This window comes from Electrophorus electricus, chromosome 26 (assembly GCF_041902795.1).
Source record: "Electrophorus electricus isolate QZ-2024a chromosome 26, ASM4190279v1, whole genome shotgun sequence".
Lineage (NCBI taxonomy): Eukaryota > Metazoa > Chordata > Actinopteri > Gymnotiformes > Gymnotidae > Electrophorus > Electrophorus electricus.
In genome coordinates this window covers 2,467,601-2,487,294 of record NC_137522.1, presented here as the reverse complement: position 1 = coordinate 2,487,294, position 19,694 = coordinate 2,467,601, and the positions used below count along the sequence as shown (strand labels likewise).

Below are 19,694 nucleotides of genomic sequence, written 5' to 3'. Positions count from 1 at the left end.
ATAACTATAATCTAGATTTAAAAAGTGGGAGTGTGTCAGAGTCCTGACTTAAGGATGGAAGATTATTCCATAACCAAGAGGCTTTATAGGAGAAGACTTCCCCAGATGTAATCTTCATAATCCTCTGAACCAAGAGGAATCTTGTCTTTTTAGAACACAGTTGGTGTGGCTGATTTATAGGAGTCATGGAGTTCACTCAGATGCTGTTGGGCCAGAGAATGTAATATACATCAACATCAACGAGAGGATTTTAAAGTCAATTTGAAATTTACCTGGGAGCCAGTGCAGAGCTGAAAATACAGGACTAATGTGGAGAAGTTTTCTCTTGTGTGCCCCTGTACGCTTCTGTGTGCTCCTGTGTGGACTCTGGTTCCTGAATTCTGTACAAGTTGGAGTTTATTTAAAGACATTTAGGGAGTTCAGTTAGAAAACTGTTATGCAATAATCCAGTCTTGATGAAATGAAAGCAATGATTTCTCTGTATCTGCTGAGGAAGTTATAGTTCAGTTTATCAATATTATATAAATGGAAAACGGTGGTAAGAAATGGAAAACAAAAGATTTGGGTGTTACTGAAAAGCCATTAAGATTTAGTAGAAAATTAATCAAAATGCATTTTGCAGCTTTCTTGGATTTGTGCTATAACATGACCTATAATATAACATGATCTATACCATAGTTTTAGTTTTTAGTTCTAAATGAGCATATACCTGTTTTACAAGGTTGTGTCCTTTAAACACAGACAGCCTTTCTCTTTATAATTATTATAATTATTATTAGTTATGTTTATTAGTTATGTTATGTCACGTTTATGTTTATCTTCTCAAAACCAAGGACTCAGCTTTTTCACTCCACGCACGCACGCACGCACGCACGCACGCAAACCATAATGTTCTCTGTTGTTCTTTCCCTCTACAGACACATAATGACAGAGCTGATTGAGACGGAACGACTCTATGTGGAGGAGCTCCAAAGCATAATGCAGGTGCGTTTATCTCTTGTTCCTTGGGGGTAGTGTTGTGCACAAGGCCTCGACCCCTGACCCCGACCCTGACCCTTCAGAATCTGATGTTATTACTAACGCGGCTGTTGTTGTCGTTCTTGTTGTTACGCTGTGGAAACTGCTCCGTGTCTCAGTGTCTCTTTCTAGTAAAAAGCGATTTCTATGGCATTTCTGTTCTGAAAGACATATTTAAACATTCACTTGTTTGACGGATATGAAGAAATAAAGCAGTATATTGGCAGCAACCACAGAAACAGCTCCAAGTGCCCTGTTGGTATTGACGTGTGCGGCTGTCACTCCGTGGTACTACTAGGGCTACGCTGCAGCACTTGGTGACTCAGAACTGGCCCATGTAATCCCAGCAGTACTGGAGAACAACAGCGACGTGCTGTTCGGGAACCTTCCTGAAATCTACGACTTCCATAACAAGTGAGTCCTGATCTCCATGTGTACACACACACACACAAACAAAACACTTTTTTTCCCCTGCACCTGGCATGTACTTAGTGCATCAAGCATCACAAACCAGTTTCACAAGCTCCACACCTCCACCCCGATACTCTGAAAACAAAAACAATGGTTTAAATACAAGAAACTTGATACCTGTTAACAAGGGGAGGCCCTCCTTTGTCATGGTTGCCATGGTGACAAATCTGATGGATAACCCCCCGGAGTATAACTTTGTTCCAACCGCTCCGGTGAGGTGGTTCCTCCTGTCTAGTGTTAAAATATTTGATGTTATATTAGTATTATAATTATTAGTATAATATTATAGTAGTACTATAATTATTAGTATTATATTATAGTAGTATTATAATCTTATAATATTATTGTAAAATAGTAAGATAAAATAAAATTTGTATACAAAATGCTTTCCATACAGACTTATAAACAGAATTATGTTTCTGGTATCTGGAGAGCTAAGCATTCTGTGTGAATCTGTAATGTCACAGTAACATCAGTGTTGTACATGCATAATTATGTGTGTGATTCTACCAACCCTCTACCACCCCTCAAACACCCCTCTACCACCCCACTAACATCCCACTAACACCCTACAAAAACCCCTCTACCAACCCTCTACCACCCCTCAAGTACCCCTCAAACACCCCTCTACCACCCCACTAACATCCCACTAACACCCCACAAAAACCCCTCTACCAACCCTCTACCACCCCTCAAGTACCCCTCAAACACCCCTCTACCACCCCACTAACATCCCACTAACACCCCACAAAAACCCCTCTACCACCCCTCAAGTAACCCTCTACCACCCCACTAACACCCCTCTCCCACCCCACAAAAACCCTTCTACCAACCCTCTACCACCCCTCTACCACTCCTCAAGTACCCCTCTACCACCCCACTAACACCCCTCCACCACCCCTCTACCACCCCACTAACACGCCTCTACCACCCCTCAAGTACCCCTCTACCACCCCTCCACCACACTCCTCTAAAACACCCTTCTGTGCCCAGTTCTCCTGCCCCTGGGGACATGTCCTCATCAGTCCCAGTCTTAAGCCACTTCCTCAGCAGACCTTTGCTTCGAACCATTGACTCTCCACATTGTTTGTGTTGTTCTTTCATAGATGGGCTGTCTCATAGATGTGTGGGTGTAGGTCAAATCAGGGCAGAGGTCTGTTAAGCCACTTACAAGTAGGAATGTTAGCAGTCAAAGAAAAAAGCCTGGACCTGAGCAAAACATAGTAACCAAGCGCTTAGCTGTAGTGGACACAGCTGTAGCACAGTGTAGTGGATTGTGTAACAGAGAGAGAGTATGTAACAGAGAGAGAGCGTATTTAACAGAGAAAAAGAGCATATGTAAAAGAGAGAGAGCGTATTTAACAGAGAGACAGAGTGTATGTAACTGAGAGAAAGTATTTAACAGAGACAGAGCGTATTTAACAGAGAGAGAGAGTATGTAACAGAGAGAGCACGTATGTAACAGAGAGAGCGTATATAACAGAGAGAGCGTATATAACAGAGAGAGCGTATGTAACCGAGAGAGAGTATGTAACAGAGAGAGAGTATATAACAGAGAGAGAGTATATAACAGAGAGAGCGTATGTAACAGAGAGAGCGTATGTAACAGAGAGAGCGTATATAACCGAGAGAGCGTATGTAACAGAGAGAGCGTATGTAACAGAGAGAGCGTATATAACCGAGAGAGCGTATGTAACCGAGAGAGCGTATGTAACCGAGAGAGCGTATGTAACACAGAGAGAGAGTATGTAACAGAGAGAGAGAGTATGTAAAAAGGGATACAAATTAAATTCAAGGTACAAAGTTCAGTTACAAGGCAGATATGACCCAATGGCTTTCCAGTGAAAGACTGAATGAAAACCCCAAATGAAAACATGTAAACATGCTGTAACCACAGCAGTGCCTGTGGCCCTCCTGTGCTGGCTGAAACACTAGACGGACTGTCAGGATCACTTAATGAGGGCCTGCCATGGCTGCGTGTGTGTTATTGCCGTTGTCTGCACACCACTTTCATATTAGAAATAAATTATAGCATCATTCCACAATCTGTAGGCATAATGGTTGCCATAGCGTAAGCCCTAATGCAATAGCAACAGGTCGTAACGTCCCATCCCAGGAGAGCGGTGCAGTCATATCTCCCTCCTTTTCTTTCTTAATGTGCATGTTTTCTACAGGAACTTTCTAATTTAATTACCACATAATGTAATAACATGTTCATTTGATTGCTGTCTCTTTGTTTCCTCTGTGTTGCGCCTCATGGCTTTGTACAGAATGTTTCTCAGAGAGCTGGAGAACTGCGTGGAGAAACCAGAGCTGGTGGCCAAATGTTTCCTGAAGAGGGTGAGGAACGAACCTTGAGTAAGCGGGACCGCAGGCTGCACGCCGCGGGATTGTGGGATTGCTCGGACGCACAGTGAAAGGCTCCTTTGCGCTCTCCCACAGAAAGAAGAGCTGCAGGTGTACGAGAAGTACTGTCAGAATAAACCTCGGTCAGAAGCGCTCTGGAGGCAGTGTGGGGACAGCGTATTCTTCCAGGTGAGAGCTTTCCTCCCCTGCCTCGCTCTTCCCACCGTCTCACTCCTTAGCTTCGCTCTCTTCCGTTTGGACCTTCTCTGCTTCCCAGAAGCGCTCCATATATGCGCTGCAAAAGAATGTGCAGATATATCGGAATCCTTTTTTTTTCCCCTCAAATGGAGTCTGTTTTCTGGCGCAGGAGTGTCAGAGGCGGCTGGACCATAAACTGTCTTTAGACGCGTACCTGCTGAAGCCCGTGCAGAGGATCACCAAGTACCAGCTAATGCTGAAGGCAAGAGCTTGTATGTTTTTGCCGTGTGACGCTCTGCATGTAAGTAGCATCTCTAAAATGTGTTGGGCTTGCGTTTGGCGTTGTCAGGAGATGCTGAAGTGCAGCAGGAGTTCTGAAGGAATGGCGGAGCTGGAAGAAGCGTTGGCCACTGTGCTGGAAATCATTAAGTCTGTTAATGATTCAATGCATCAAATTGCTATCACTGGCTTTGAGGTATATTTGCCAGTAAAATTCTCTTTCATTTCATACTTCATAGTTTCACAGTCTGCCTTCGATGGATGGAAAATAAAAAAATATTTTTATGTGTTTGGGTGTGTCTTTGTGTGGGTGTGTCTCTGTATCGCGTGTGTGTGGGTGTAGGGTAATCTGAATGACCTAGGCAAACTGCTAATGCAAGGCTCTTTCAATGTGTGGGCAGACCATAAGAAAGGTCACAGTAAGGTGAAAGACTTGGCGCGCTTCAAGCCCATGCAGAGACACCTCTTCCTGTACAATAACATGCTTTTGTTCTGCAAGAAGCGCGAAGAGACATCTGATGGACATGAGAAATCCCCCTCCTACAGCTTCAAGCACTCCCTGAAGGTAAAAACCCTCTTAGCAATGCAGGCGTCAGGCTCTGTCCTCTGTCTCTGTACTGTCTTGGTATCTTTGATGTTCCTGGCTTACAGTTCTATCGTATCTTGAAGTTTGATGTTTATGGAGCATTGCACTGGTGATATATAATAATCTGTCTAATAATCAAACAATTAATGGTTACAGTCACTGAACTCACACTGAAAAACCTTTGTCTGTAGGGATATTGGATAACCCAAAATGTCTTTCATGTCCAGCCACAAATTCCATGTGTTCTGTGACTGTGTACATATGCAGGTTAATGACATTGCCAGTTATATTTTGGACTATTCTAGCACATTTGGTGACTAAAGTTTATGCTCAATGTTTGTCAGATGAGTGCCGTTGGAATCACGGAGAACGTCAAAGGAGATGTCAAGAAGTTCGAAATCTGGTACAATGGCAGAGAGGAAGTCTACATCATTCAGGTATCGGCATGATGTCAGAAAAGATTAACAAAAGATTTTCATCAGTCACTGTTTGGCTCCTGTAATACCAGCCAGTGGGTCCTCTAATGATTGCTAATTGGTCCCTCATATTCTGAGGGAACGTTCGTTGTTACTGGGGATCTCAACCAAGCATGAAGAAACTCCTTAACTTTTACCAAAATGTGAGTTTTAAACATGTGGAGCCAACATCTTGGACCTATACGAACATCTGTATGAACATTAAAGGGGCATTCAAGGTCGTCCCTCGCCTTCACCACGGCTTGAGTGATCAGACTATCACACAGAACCCTGCTCACCAGAACAAGACCCTTGTCCTCCAGATGATCAAATCTCAGGCGTTGGGGGTATTCTGAGTCTGTAGTGGGCTACATTCACAAATGTATGGATGATGTCTGCATCACTAAGACCCTCACGGTCTTGCAGATCTGCAAGAGTGAAACTTTCAGGGCAAAGAGTTGCCCATGCCAAAAAAATCCAGAATTATTTTCAGGACCACAAAGACACTAAGAGACTGTGTGTGATGATAACATCGACTTCCTCTACAAACTCAATAATTACTTTGGATGTTCCGTCTTTTCCCTGTCTTGTGTATTTTAGTTCCATGCCATAGTTTGGTTTTCCCCACCCATCGTTTGATTGCTCACACCTGTCCATCATTTCTAGCCTTGTTTAGTTCATGCATTTATACCCTGTCTTGTTCCCTGTGTCTGGGCTGTTCATTGTGAATGTATGTAGGTAGGTTCATTGTTTATCCGAGCCAAACCGCTGTGTGTATTCCATGTATGTGGAGTCGTGTTTATTTTCCTAGCCTGTATATTTATTCTAACATGTTCTAGCCGCTGTTTGTGTTTAGTGTTCGTGTACCCTAGCCCTTGGTGTTGTCCTGTATCCCTGTACTCTTCGTGTTGCTAAAACAGACCCTGGACTAGCCTAAGGCCTCTGATTTTGGATTTGCCCCTAATAAATCTCACTCTTCTCCGCTCACGCGTCCGCCTCCTTACCGCTCACCGTTAAAGGCATTAGACAACACACCAGCAATGGAAGCCCCTCTACAGCAGGAGGAAAGTCAACTGAAAGAAAGCTGCAGGTCCCGGCATGCCGCCAGGCCGCGTGCTTCGGGAGTATGCCGGCCCACATGCTCCAATGCTTACGGACATATTCAGCACTTCTCTGCTTCAAGCCCCCGGTTCCAAACTCAATCATTGTCCCAGTACCAAAAAAATCCACAGTCACCAGTTTGAAGGACTATTGCCCAGTAGCACTCGCATCCGTTACAATGAAGTGTGTTGAAAGCTCATCAGGAACTAAACCAATACAGTTTGCCCTCCACCCAAATCGCTCCACCCAGGATGCTCCACTGCACTCCACCTGAACCTGGAACATCTGGGGAACAAGAACACATGTACGGATGCTGTCTGTTGACGTCAGCTCAGCATTCGTTACAATAATCCCACAATAATCCCCCCACCCCCTCTTTAACCCAATGACACACGACCGTTGTGGCAGGTTTTGCACTAATCACATCGTAAAGCACGCAGACGACACAACCGTCTCGGCTCTCGTTAAGGATAACGAGGACGGGGCATACAGAGGAGAGATTATAATTGACTGAAGCCAAAGCAGCGTTCTAGACTCAAATGTTGAACAAACAAAGGTGGTGATGGGAGACTGGCCCACTCCCACTGCTGTGGTGGGGGTCCTCAGGCTGGCAGCAGACATGGTGCCTCCACACCTCCTCTCTCATTGAGACACCCCCCTCCCCCAGGGTCTGCATTTTAATTCATGTATCAATTATTATGAATTCAGCCTCAATTAAAGAAAATCGGCAGTTCGATAACATGGCTGTTTCTCGTCTACCAAAGCATCCCGCTCTTGACTCACAGTTAAAACTAAGGTATGTTTATTGAATAAACAGAGATGGGAGATCTGAAATGACTGACTAAGTTTCTACTAATGACCAGAGATGCTGAGTTCACTACAATCACTGTAAACAAAGCTAATGATGTAACCAAACCAAACATAAGCCAAATGATTCGTGGTGAACCGGAGTAGCTAACTAGGCTAATAAGAGAAATTGGTGGGGGAAAAAAACAGAAAGAAGAGAAAAGTTTTTTAAGGAACCTGTGAGAATGACCAACTGGGCCCCCTACTTATCAACCAAACCAAGACCAAGAAAGAAAACTTGTTAACCAAGTGAGATTCATGGTGAGAGAGCTAACGTACATGACGGCTCAGGAGAAAAGGAAAGACTGTGGTGAAACAGCCAGAAGGAGAACAAATTATAAGGCCGGCGAGGCCGAATCGCAGAGGAAAGACTTACGGAGGGAATTTTGATATAAAAACATTAGCATTACTGCCGATGCCAGCTGGTAACGTCATGCCTGTCCTTACGACCCGTTGGGCTCGATCAAGTCAAACTGCCTGGGTAGCAACGAGACAGAAGAGAGTGTCAATTTTCCATCAAACCATCACACCGTCAGGCTTCTCGATCCGCGGGACCGGGTTTGCGGAGTTGCTCCTCGTGTTGGATGACGATTCTGACGACGATTGATGATGGATATCTCATTGCCGGGCCACACAATGAAACTTCGGTCTCAATCAACATGGCAGGGTGGGTTTGCTTGATATAAACTGTAATGACCGAATTCTGAGGAACATGAACTCCAAATATAAGAAATGACATTTAAAAAAATTAAAGAAGATAAGGGTTGGGAAACGTCATGCCTCGGTTCAGAGATGAGGAAAACAATTCCTGTAGCATTCTAGTAAGATCCATCATACATCAGTTAAACAAAAGAAAATGATATATTTACTACCAGTTTCTACCGCATGGTCTTAGAGTGAAGTCTGTAAACAAAGGAAGAAACCCCAGGGTGGGTGAAGCAATTGGAAAGTCAATCCTTTCCTATTTACTTGAAGTTATAAACTACTGACTTTTAATATATTTTGTCTAATTAGTTTGAGATTTCTAGTTAACACAATTAGGAGTGCTTAAGAATTTATTTACAATGAAAATACGGTAAACAACACATAAGTGAATTGATCAGGACGAATCACGAAGAACAAGTAATAGAAAGATTAATGAAACAATGGACGCTTATTGAATGATGGAAGCCAACGTCACAATTTGGAGATTCAGTTAAAATAACCAAACATTACTGGCTGACTAACATTTGACATCCTATGTAATGGCAAGTTGTTCATTTGTTAAATGGCGAGATGCCCCCACCACGATGGGCAACCCCACCTGCCCCCACCCACACCACAGCTTCCCTCTTACCCTGGAGTATGAGACACCACAGCTTGTGGTGCAGTGGTGCAGGGTTCCTTAAGAGCTGGACACAGAGGAACACGAGAGACCCCCGAAAATAACCGAATCCTCAATAGTTCATAAATGAATCTGTGTGCAAAGTTTGGAATTTTATAGGATTTTATTTATTCTTATAATTTACTTTCATAACTTACCCTGTATTTATTCCTGTAATTTGTATTCCCAGTTCCTTGTTTTTATCTGCTCCTGCGTTTTAATTGGTGAAGCCAGATGTGCTGTAATTCCGTTCTGTGCTTTTTTTACGAGTGCAAAGTTGAATGACAATGAATAAATCTTGAATCTTGAAGAAAGGTCATCTTTGGTCTTCAAGCATTTGTACGCTATGCTGATTTAGAAGACTTGTCAGAGTCTTGCTTGTGACTCGTAGTCACATTTCGTCTTTTGACCACCGGATGGCAGTGTTGTTCCACCGAACTCAGTCGTGCCCTCTCAGACTGCTGTAGTGAGAGAGTTTGTATTCACTCCCAGGCCTCCTCCATGGATGTCAAGAACATGTGGGTGTCTGAGATCCGTAAAGTGTTGACGGTTCAGCTGGAGGCGTGTCGAGGTATGTCTCTCTCTCCGGGGTGCCTCCCATCCTCGTCGCCACCCTCTGTATCATACGCCGGTGCACTGTAAGACACCTCAGCCACCAGTACAGTGAGCCTGACCCACCCTGTTCCACACACACAGGACAGCAGGCTGCTTTGGTCAGGGGAGTGTATCTGGTTCTTTGTACTTAGGAAGACGTTTGCGGCATCTCTGTGCGCTATAATAGATTTGTATTTAAATTATTAACCTTTGGCCTGCAGTTTCAATCATTTTTGTCATTTGTAACTGACATACTGGGCTGTGTTTAGGCATTGTGTATCTATCGTGAAACCCAGTGTTTGTTACAGCTGTGAAGATTGAGTATAATGTTTAGCAACTTACTTCTCTTTAACTCAGAGGCAAGCCAACTCCACCAGAGGATCACGGAGAACATCTACCATGCTCCCATGAGGTATTTTGTCTATGTGTGTATTTATTTGTGTGTATGTGTGTATGTATGTGTGTGTGTGTGTGTGTGTGTGTGTGTGTGTGCGTGTGTGTATACATGCACACTAACAATAGTGTTTCATCTCGCCATCCTGCTGAGCATCTATTTTCTGTTTGAAGCTACCGAGCACTGAGTGGGCAGAGAGGTGGATGGTGGGGCGGAGTTGTGGGGTTCTGACGGCTGATTGGATAACTGCTGCACTTTGCTTCCCCTGGGCAGGAATGTACGCAAGGTGTCCCTTCGCCAGTCGGACTCCTCCAGCCCAGAGACAGGCTACAGGCGTGGGGATGCTGGCCCCAACCTGAGACAAAGACGAGGTACGAACACCCGGTGACCGGCAGCCAGTGACCGACACAGTTCAGCCCAAAACACCAGTAGTCCCAAACTCTAACGCTTTGTTTTGGTTCTCACAGTACACCAGTGAGCTCCGCGAGACGAAAATTCAGTCAGACCTTCAGCTAACTGTTCTTTACCTACAGTTCAGTGTTTAGTCCCTTATCTTTATGTGTGACGTTATGTGTGATCCGGGTTGATCAGTGGTGGTATGGCGTCACACTAGCAGATTACAAGCTACACTTGTTATCTGAGTGCTGAGCGAGCTCTCTCTGGTCCATACTGAAATCCAGATCAGAATGCTGTTACTAGCTGTCTCCACACTATTTTTCCAACTCAGTCACAGTGACTCATCAGATCTGGTGTGGTCAGTTAGTCTGACCTGGACATCTCTGCTAGTCATTAAATTTACTGTGTGTGTGTGTGTGTGTGTGTGTGTGTGGAGGGGGGTGTTACTGGGCCGGCCGTGGTAGCGTCATCCTCTTGTGAGATAGACGAGAGAAACGGCTGATGTTTGATGAAGTGCTATCGCTCTGAGAGTGATCTCGTCAGCCATGCTGCCTCTCTGTGACCCGACTCTCTGGGCAGCCGCCCGTGCCGTGTTACCGGGTAAACTTCACTAACGAAGCCGGAGAAGGCGAGCTCTGGGAATCCACAGCTTGCGCCTCACGCCGGCCCTACGGCATCGGAGACAGTGCCTCAGCCGTCTGTTATCAACCCGGCAAAATAACTGTCATGATTATTTTCAGACTGTGTGTGTCACACCTTGCATATATAGATTTCCTTCAAGTAGATTTAGCGCTGGGTGGCATTTCTGCTTACGATTCTGTTTCCTCTTAGAATTTATTGATATTAACGGTCTCTATTAGTGGTTGTCTTCTAACAGGACCATTGGTTTAATAATGAGACTCAGAGACTCTTCATGAAAGTGTCCTGTGTGTGATGCATTAGACAAAAGTTATTTTATCACTCTAACGTTTGACCTTTCACATAGTTCACAGTCATGTTGCTCTTCACATTGTGGTTTGAGAGAGAGCAGAACTTTGTGCAAGTTTCCAGAGGGAGAGCTGAAGCAGCTGTGGCATCATCGCTGAGACTGACACCTCTGAGGTGTTGGAGGTGTTAGAGAACCTGCAACTCTGTGATTGTGTTAGTTCGTTACACTTATGACACTGATAATGTAGGGAAGATCGTGGAATTAACTCGTCAAAGTACCCAGCAAGACAGAGACACTACCTAAATTCTGAGATTCAAAGCTTTAAGGCATAATTTCTTTTGTTTGGCCCTTGTACAGAAATGATCATTTCAGTTGCATTCAGTGTTATATATGAATATTTTGTCGTGAGCTGTGTAAGCTAATGATAAACTGCATGAAGCATGTGGTTTCTCTTTTTTCTTTACTTAACACTGTTCTTCATGACTTCACTGGTGCTAGTCGATAATACAGAGGGCATTAATATTCCACAAATGTCTTTACTATCAAGCAAAATTTGTGTGTGACATGTAGAACTTAAAACAAAAGTTGAAATGGCATCCTTTGACCTGTTGTCCACTAGACCTGCTCTGCAGCAGAGCTGTTGTTCAGTAGAGCTGCTGTCCACTAGACCTGCTCTGCAGCAGAGCTGTTGTTCAGTAGAGCTGCTGTCCACTAGACCTGCTCTGCAGCAGACCTGCTGTTCAGTAGAGCTGCTGTCCACTAGACCTGCTCTGCAGCAGACCTGCTGTTCAATAGAGCTGCTGTCCACTAGACCTGCTCTGCAGCAGAGCTGCTGTTCAGTAGAGCTGCTGTCCACTAGACCTGCTCTGCAGCAGACCTGCTGTTCAGTAGAGCTGCTGTCCACTAGACCTGCTCTGCAGCAGAGCTGTTGTTCAGTAGAGCTGCTGTCCACTAGACCTGCTCTGCAGCAGACCTGCTGTTCAGTAGAGCTGCTGTCCACTAGACCTGCTCTGCAGCAGACCTGCTGTTCAGTAGAGCTGCTGTCCACTAGACCTGCTCTGCAGCAGACCTGCTGTTCAGTAGAGCTGCTGTCCACTAGACCTGCTCTGCAGCAGACCTGCTGTTCAGTAGAGCTGCTGTCCACTAGACCTGCTCTGCAGCAGAGCTGTTGTTCAGTAGAGCTGCTGTCCACTAGACCTGCTCTGCAGCAGACCTGCTGTTCAGTAGAGCTGCTGTCCACTAGACCTGCTCTGCAGCAGACCTGCTGTTCAGTAGAGCTGCTGTCCACTAGATCTGCTCTGCAGCAGACCTGCTGTTCAGTAGAGCTGCTGTCCACTAGACCTGCTCTGCAGCAGACCTGTTGTTCAGTAGAGCTGCTGTCCTCTAGGACTGCTCTGCAGCAGACCTGCTGTTCAGTAGAGCTGCTGTCCACTAGACCTGCTCTGCAGCAGACCTGCTGTTCAGTAGAGCTGCTGTCCACTAGACCTGCTCTGCAGCAGACCTGCTGTTCAGTAGAACTGCTGTCCACTAGACCTGCTCTGCAGCAGACCTGCTGTTCAGTAGAGCTGCTGTCCACTAGACCTGGTCTGCAGCAGACCTGCTGTTCAGTAGAGCTGCTGTCCACTAGACCTGGTCTGCAGCAGACCTGCTGTTCAGTAGAGCTGCTGTCCACTAGACCTGCTCTGCAGCAGACCTGCTGTTCAGTAGAGCTGCTGTCCACTAGAGCTGCTCTGCAGCAGACCTGCTGTTCAGTAGAGCTGCTGTCCACTAGAGCTGCTCTGCAGCAGACCTGCTGTTCAGTAGAGCTGCTGTCCACTAGACCTGCTCTGCAGCAGACCTGCTGTTCAGTAGAGCTGCTGTCCACTAGAGCTGTTGTTCAGTAGAGCTGTTGTTCAGTATAGCTGCTGTCCTCTAGACCTGCTCTGCAGCAGACCTGCTGTTCAGTAGAGCTGCTGTCCTCTAGACCTGCTCTGCAGCAGACCTGCTGTTCAGTAGAGCTGCTGTCCTCTAGACCTGCTCTGCAGCAGACCTGCTGTTCAGTAGAGCTGCTGTCCTCTAGACCTGCTCTGCAGCAGACCTGCTGTTCAGTAGAGCTGTTGTCCTCTAGACCTGCTCTGCAGCAGACCTGCTGTTCAGTAGAGCTGCTGTCCACTAGAGCTGCTCTGCAGCAGACCTGCTGTTCAGTAGAGCTGCTGTCCACTAGACCTGCTCTGCAGCAGACCTGCTGTTCAGTAGAGCTGCTGTCCACTAGAGCTGTTGTTCAGTAGAGCTGTTGTTCAGTATAGCTGCTGTCCTCTAGACCTGCTCTGCAGCAGACCTGCTGTTCAGTAGAGCTGCTGTCCTCTAGACCTGCTCTGCAGCAGACCTGCTGTTCAGTAGAGCTGCTGTCCTCTAGACCTGCTCTGCAGCAGACCTGCTGTTCAGTAGAGCTGCTGTCCTCTAGACCTGCTCTGCAGCAGACCTGCTGTTCAGTAGAGCTGTTGTCCTCTAGACCTGCTCTGCAGCAGACCTGCTGTTCAGTAGAGCTGCTGTCCACTAGAGCTTCTCTGCAGCAGACCTGCTGTTCAGTAGAGCTGCTGTCCACTAGACCTGCTCTGCAGCAGACCTGCTGTTCAGTAGAGCTGCTGTCCACTAGAGCTGTTGTTCAGTAGAGCTGTTGTTCAGTATAGCTGCTGTTCTCTAGACCTGCTCTGCAGCAGACCTGCTGTTCAGTAGAGCTGCTGTCCTCTAGACCTGCTCTGCAGCAGACCTGCTGTTCAGTAGAGCTGCTGTCCTCTAGACCTGCTCTGCAGCAGACCTGCTGTTCAGTAGAGCTGTTGTCCTCTAGACCTGCTCTGCAGCAGACCTGCTGTTCAGTAGAGCTGCTGTCCTCTAGACCTGCTCTGCAGCAGACCTGCTGTTCAGTAGAGCTGCTGTCCACTAGATCTGCTCTGCAGCAGACCTGCTGTTCAGTAGAGCTGCTGTCCACTAGACCTGCTCTGCAGCAGACCTGCTGTTCAGTAGAGCTGCTGTCCTCTAGACCTGCTCTGCAGCAGACCTGCTGTTCAGTAGAGCTGCTGTCCACTAGATCTGCTCTGCAGCAGACCTGCTGTTCAGTAGAGCTGCTGTCCACTAGACCTGCTCTGCAGCAGACCTGCTGTTCAGTAGAGCTGTTGTCCTCTAGACCTGCTCTGCAGCAGACCTGCTGTTCAGTAGAGCTGCTGTCCACTAGAGCTGCTCTGCAGCAGACCTGCTGTTCAGTAGAGCTGCTGTCCACTAGACCTGCTCTGCAGCAGACCTGCTGTTCAGTAGAGCTGCTGTCCACTAGAGCTGTTGTTCAGTAGAGCTGTTGTTCAGTATAGCTGCTGTCCTCTAGACCTGCTCTGCAGCAGACCTGCTGTTCAGTAGAGCTGCTGTCCTCTAGACCTGCTCTGCAGCAGACCTGCTGTTCAGTAGAGCTGCTGTCCTCTAGACCTGCTCTGCAGCAGACCTGCTGTTCAGTAGAGCTGCTGTCCTCTAGACCTGCTCTGCAGCAGACCTGCTGTTCAGTAGAGCTGTTGTCCTCTAGACCTGCTCTGCAGCAGACCTGCTGTTCAGTAGAGCTGCTGTCCACTAGAGCTTCTCTGCAGCAGACCTGCTGTTCAGTAGAGCTGTTGTCCTCTAGACCTGCTCTGCAGCAGACCTGTTCCCGGTGCCGTGGTACTGGGGCCTGATCCCCCAGGAAAGACTCACGCCTGCATCTCTGCCTCTTTCCTCCTCTGACTCTTAGCAGCTTCCTTCTCTCCCTCACCTCCCCCAGCTGATGCTCACACCCCGCTCACGTCGGACCACTCCTCTGCTCTGACTAGGAAACGCTTCACCTTGCAGGGCCTGTCCAATCGCAGGTCTCTGCCATCAGGTAAAGCAACTTTGTCTTTGCCGTGCTCGTCGCGAACTCACCTACATCGCGTCCGTCCTTCAGAGCAGAGTCCTGACTCGGACTTCCCTCCGCATCGTCCGCGCCGTGATAAATCATCGTCATTGTCATCGCCGCCCACATCATTCATCTTTGCACTCCGATGTTTCTTTTTCCCAGCGCGATTGGGAACTGAACGGACCGTCGGAACACAGGGTCCTCTCCCTCCGAGCAGGACAATTATTATCAGGTTCAAAAGACTCTCCAAGGAATTCAAATGTTTTAGCAAAAAAGGCAAACCTCTTCATCTAGGCAAAAGAAAACATGAAAAAGGCTAAATTCTCAACACTCAAGCAAATGTCAGAGTGTAATGTCATAGCGTTACACTTCAGTACACCTCTGTTACATTCCTGCCATTTAAAAAAAGGTTTTGACATTTTTTAGCCAGATGTGTTTTAATTCTCCTTCATTCATAGTTCACCTTCAGCTTAATAGTAATAATAAGTTGGATTTATGTAATGCGTTTCACAGAATCTAAAGTTGCTTTACAAAATGGGAATAAGCACATAACATGATATACCAAAATACCTAATGGACCAGACTAAGAATTAAACAGACACTGATAGGAGGTTAATGGAAGTACTGAGGGAAGACATAAAGTTGGAAAGAGAGTAGCAGGAACGGCGGGATGTAGGGAGGGAATTCCAGAAAGAGGGAGCAGGAGCATTCAGTTACCTCCCATAGTAGAGTCTGAGCCTACAGACAGTAAATAAACCTCCCATAGTGGAGTCTGCGCCTACAGACAGTAAATAAACCTCCCATAGTAGAGTCTGAGCCTACAGACAGTAAATAAACCTCCCATAGTAGAGTCTGAGCCTACAGACAGTAAATAAACCTCCCATAGTGGAGTCTGCGCCTACAGACAGTAAATAAACCTCCCATAGTAGAGTCTGAGCCTACAGACAGTAAATAAACCTCCCATAGTAGAGTCTGAGCCTACAGACAGTAAATAAACCTCCCATAGTGGAGTCTGCACCTACAGACAGTAAATAAACCTCCCATAGTGGAGTCTGAGCCTACAGACAGTAAATAAACCTCCCATAGTGGAGTCTGCGCCTACAGACAGTAAATAAACCTCCCATAGTGGAGTCTGAGCCTACAGACAGTAAATAAACCTCCCATAGTGGAGTCTGAGCCTACAGACAGTAAATAAACCTCCCATAGTGGAGTCTGCGCCTACAGACAGTAAATAAACCTCCCATAGTGGAGTCTGCGCCTACAGACAGTAAATAAACCTCCCATAGTGGAGTCTGAGCCTACAGACAGTAAATAAACCTCCCATAGTGGAGTCTGCGCCTACAGACAGTAAATAAACCTCCCATAGTGGAGTCTGAGCCTACAGACAGTAAATAAACCTCCCATAGTGGAGTCTGAGCCTAGAGACAGTAAATAAACCTCCCATAGTGGAGTCTGAAGCTACAGACAGTAAATAAACCTCCTATAGTAGAGTCTGCACCTACAGACAGCAAATAAACCTCCTATAGTAGAGTCTGCACCTACAGACAGTAAATAAACCTCCTATAGTAGAGTCTGCACCTACAGACAGTAAATAATCCTCCTATAGTAGAGTCTGCACCTATAGACAGTAAGAAAACCCGAGTCAGACAACCTTAATGTGCCTGATGGAGCACATGGATGGAGTAACTGTAATATACGAGGGAGCGAGGCCATTAAGTGCCTTAAAATTTAGACAGAGAATTTGAAATGGAACATGTTTAACTACGGGCAGCCAGTGTAACCGCTGAAGAACGGGAGTGATGTGCACAGATTTCTTAAAAGTCCTTCGAGAAAGTTCTAAAACTTTCCAATTTTGTGAACTTGAACCTTTCTTAAACACCTCTGGATGGTGAATAAGCACACTCAAAACGTTAATGGTGCCATTAATGTTCCTGCTGCAGTGTCTCTAGGACACAGGCTCACCGGGGTAAACCACTCAGTGCTTTTATTTGGTCTCGTGTCCCTGAGCATCCATGTCTGTGATTAGGGCCATCAGTCCAGGTGAAGGTCTGGAAAAGCGGACGGATGCTCGATTGGTCCACTGAGATAACTCCTGCTTGGGAACGTCTGCTGCCAATCAATTGCACCTTGTTAGCATATCCAGTATCGATTGGTCATGCAGGGCCAGAGAGGCGGAGTCTCGCCTCACCTGATCGAACTCCCATTCATCACGCATTTGTCAGTCCTGCAAATCGGGAAGGGGGAAGGGGGGGATATCCTGAAGTCCTGAAGGAGGCAGTGGTCAGTGCTCAGACACGGAGCAGAAGCCTGAGCAATCGTCCCCACCCGTCCACCCCCGTCGTAACTCCAAACCGTTCCCATCTCTTCTCACTCTCTCTCTTTCCTCTTCCTGTGTGTGAGCGTGATTACTGACCCTGACCCTGACCTTTCACCCCAGAGCCAGCGTGCTCTGAGGCAGAGGTTCCACGACGCTTCTCTCTGGCTTCTCCCCTCGGCAGCTCCTCTGCGGCGCGCGCTAAAGGTACGCCACAGCCTGGCCTCTGTCCACCTCCACTCACTCCCGGCAAACACTTCTCACGTCGGACTAATGAAGCGCGTGAAGTCAAATCTTTACACTTTGCAGTAAGTAAATAAAGTGAGGAGGAGGAACGTCGAGCGGGTTGTATGCATAAGCTCTCCTCAGAACATTTGTTCCTGGTACACTCGTAGGAGTGTCCAGACGTTTGTCCAGACGTTTTCTATCCGGAGGCGACAAAGTGTCCATCAGCCACTGTCCCGTGTTAGCAGACCGTCTTAGTGAGAGAAAACAAGCTGTGTGTGTACCTGCATAAATGTCCCACTACATGTAACCCCTCCCCCTACATTTAACTCCTCCCATTGCATTTAAACTTCTCCCACTACATTCAGGTCCTCCATCTGCAGGCCTTAAAAGCAAGCGGCATCAGATTAAGAGTGACCCCACCCCACTGGGCTACGAAGGTATTACCCACCAGGAGGAACAGTGAACAGTGCATGTGCAACACTGTGTTTATAATGCATATGTTTGGTTAGTGTGTGAGTTGGGATTGGCTGTACCTGAGTGTGTTGGGATTGGCTGTACCTGTGTGTGTTGGGTTTGGCTGTACCTGTGTGTGTTGGGTTTGGCTGTACCTGTGTGTGTTGGGTTTGGCTGTACCTGAACGTGTTGGGTTTGGCTGTACCTGAATGTGTTGGGTTTGCCTGTACCTGAGTGTGTTGGGTTTAACTGTACCTGTGTGTGTTGGGTTTGGCTATACCTGTGTGTGTTGGGTTTGGCTATACCTGTGTGTGTTGGAGTTTGGCTGTACCTGGGTGTATTGGATTTGCCTGTACCTGTACCTGAGTGTGTTGGGTTTGCCTGTACCTGAGTGTGTTGGGATTGGCTGTACCTGAGTGTGTTGGGTTTGCCTGTACCTGAGTGTGTTGGGTTTGCCTGTACCTGAGTTTGTTGGGTTTGCCTGTACCTGAGTGTGTTTGGTTTGTTGTCTGGTTTGCTCTGATGTCTGGCTGTGCGTGTGGTGAAGTGCAGATATATCCCTGATATGGCCTTTTAGAAACCAAACTCACTTTCATTTCCAGCATAACCTTGTTGTGCTCATTGATTTTGTCTTTGTTTAGTTTTTTTTCTTGTAGTGGAGTTGCTGTAGTGTTTTAGTGCTTTGCTCGTGGGTTTCGCATGCTTGTGTGTGCTGTTGTGATGACACTGGATAACGGCGTCCCGTTTGTTGATTCAGAGGTGCGCTTTCTCTCAGATACTTTACGAGGTGCACTGCCTGCCAACAGCAGAACTAAAGGCACAGGAAGTGCCAAGACCAGCGTGCCTAGGTCCTCTTCTCAACCAGGTAATCACCCCAGCCAGAGGACATGAGACTCCTGGCTGTGAGGCTGTCTCACTTTGTTGTAGAATCATACGTCCTCTTCAGGCTCCAGAGGTGTCAAACTCCGCCAAACATGTCTTCTTCATTGTTACTGAACACCACTAATTATCCTGACTTTTCCTGGTTTTTCCAAGGATGGACGCAACGCCGTTTACCCTCCATGGACGCCGAAGACTTTGAGACCATTCCGTCCAGCACCGAGGAGCTCTCCAACTCTTCCGACGGAGACGAGGACAGCAGCGGCAAACACGTACGCCGTGTTTAGTTTGTTCCTTCCTGCCGAGTCTGTCCCTGCCCTGAACTCCTGTCAGTCACTTTAGTCCACACACGAGGGGAGAGAGAGAGAAAAACAAACGTCCCTTTAATTATATTTTCTGTCTCTGATGCTGGATATCAAGACTGAGGAGACTTGACATTTAATAGACCAAAAGCAAAAGAGATGATCCTTCAGTGGGCCCTCCCGCAGACTTAAATGCCCGTGAGTTTTCTTTCTCCTAATCTGCCTGATGGATGAGACCGATTGATCCGCTTAGGAAAAGGTGGCTCAGTGATAGCACCGCAGCAGAGAACCAGAATACATCTGATTTGGCCGTAAGGAGTTAGCCTCCCTTTCTTAGCTCCCAGTCCCTACCACTAGAGGGTGCCATTTAACAGCCAAAAGCTGTACGAGAACTTAAGCCATATTGAGTTTTGAGAGGCTTTTGAGGTTTTTAATCATCCATTTACGCCATCGCGAGGTGCTCTGCATTCATTATTGGAGCTTTCTGTAGGTTTGTGAGGGACCACAGTTCACACTTTTCCCGCACTTCCAGGGGGAACACGATCGCTTTCAGGTACGGCTGGCGTTTGAGGGTCAGGCGCCACAGGACCTGGTGCTGGAACAGGGAGATTTAGTGCAGTTCTTAGAGGAGGCCGAGAATGGCCACTGGTGA

At 46.8% G+C, this 19,694-nt stretch overlaps 1 protein-coding gene across 14 annotated transcripts in view; it reads left to right on the top strand.

Moving 5' to 3' along the window:
- mcf2l2 (MCF.2 cell line derived transforming sequence-like 2) overlaps window positions 1-19,694 on the top strand; it is a 61,630-nt gene that overhangs the window by 37,066 nt on the left and 4,870 nt on the right. For 6 of the 14 annotated variants that reach the window (XM_026996276.3, XM_026996302.3, XM_026996269.3 and 3 more), the window contains exons 16-32: window positions 918-984; window positions 1,316-1,431; window positions 3,759-3,828; window positions 3,931-4,023; window positions 4,202-4,294; window positions 4,382-4,507; window positions 4,655-4,876; window positions 5,242-5,334; window positions 9,155-9,233; window positions 9,614-9,668; window positions 9,924-10,021; window positions 14,753-14,851; window positions 17,304-17,387; window positions 17,774-17,845; window positions 18,637-18,726; window positions 18,897-19,012; window positions 19,575-19,690. In XM_026996276.3, the coding sequence (XP_026852077.3) occupies window positions 918-984; window positions 1,316-1,431; window positions 3,759-3,828; window positions 3,931-4,023; window positions 4,202-4,294; window positions 4,382-4,507; window positions 4,655-4,876; window positions 5,242-5,334; window positions 9,155-9,233; window positions 9,614-9,668; window positions 9,924-10,021; window positions 14,753-14,851; window positions 17,304-17,387; window positions 17,774-17,845; window positions 18,637-18,726; window positions 18,897-19,012; window positions 19,575-19,690 (1,689 nt within the window). The remainder of the gene's footprint in view (window positions 1-917; window positions 985-1,315; window positions 1,432-3,758; window positions 3,829-3,930; window positions 4,024-4,201; window positions 4,295-4,381; window positions 4,508-4,654; window positions 4,877-5,241; window positions 5,335-9,154; window positions 9,234-9,613; window positions 9,669-9,923; window positions 10,022-14,752; window positions 14,852-17,303; window positions 17,388-17,773; window positions 17,846-18,636; window positions 18,727-18,896; window positions 19,013-19,574; window positions 19,691-19,694) is intronic. The other 8 variants (XM_081708618.1, XM_026996310.3, XM_081708617.1 and 5 more) reach the window with 6 other exon arrangements.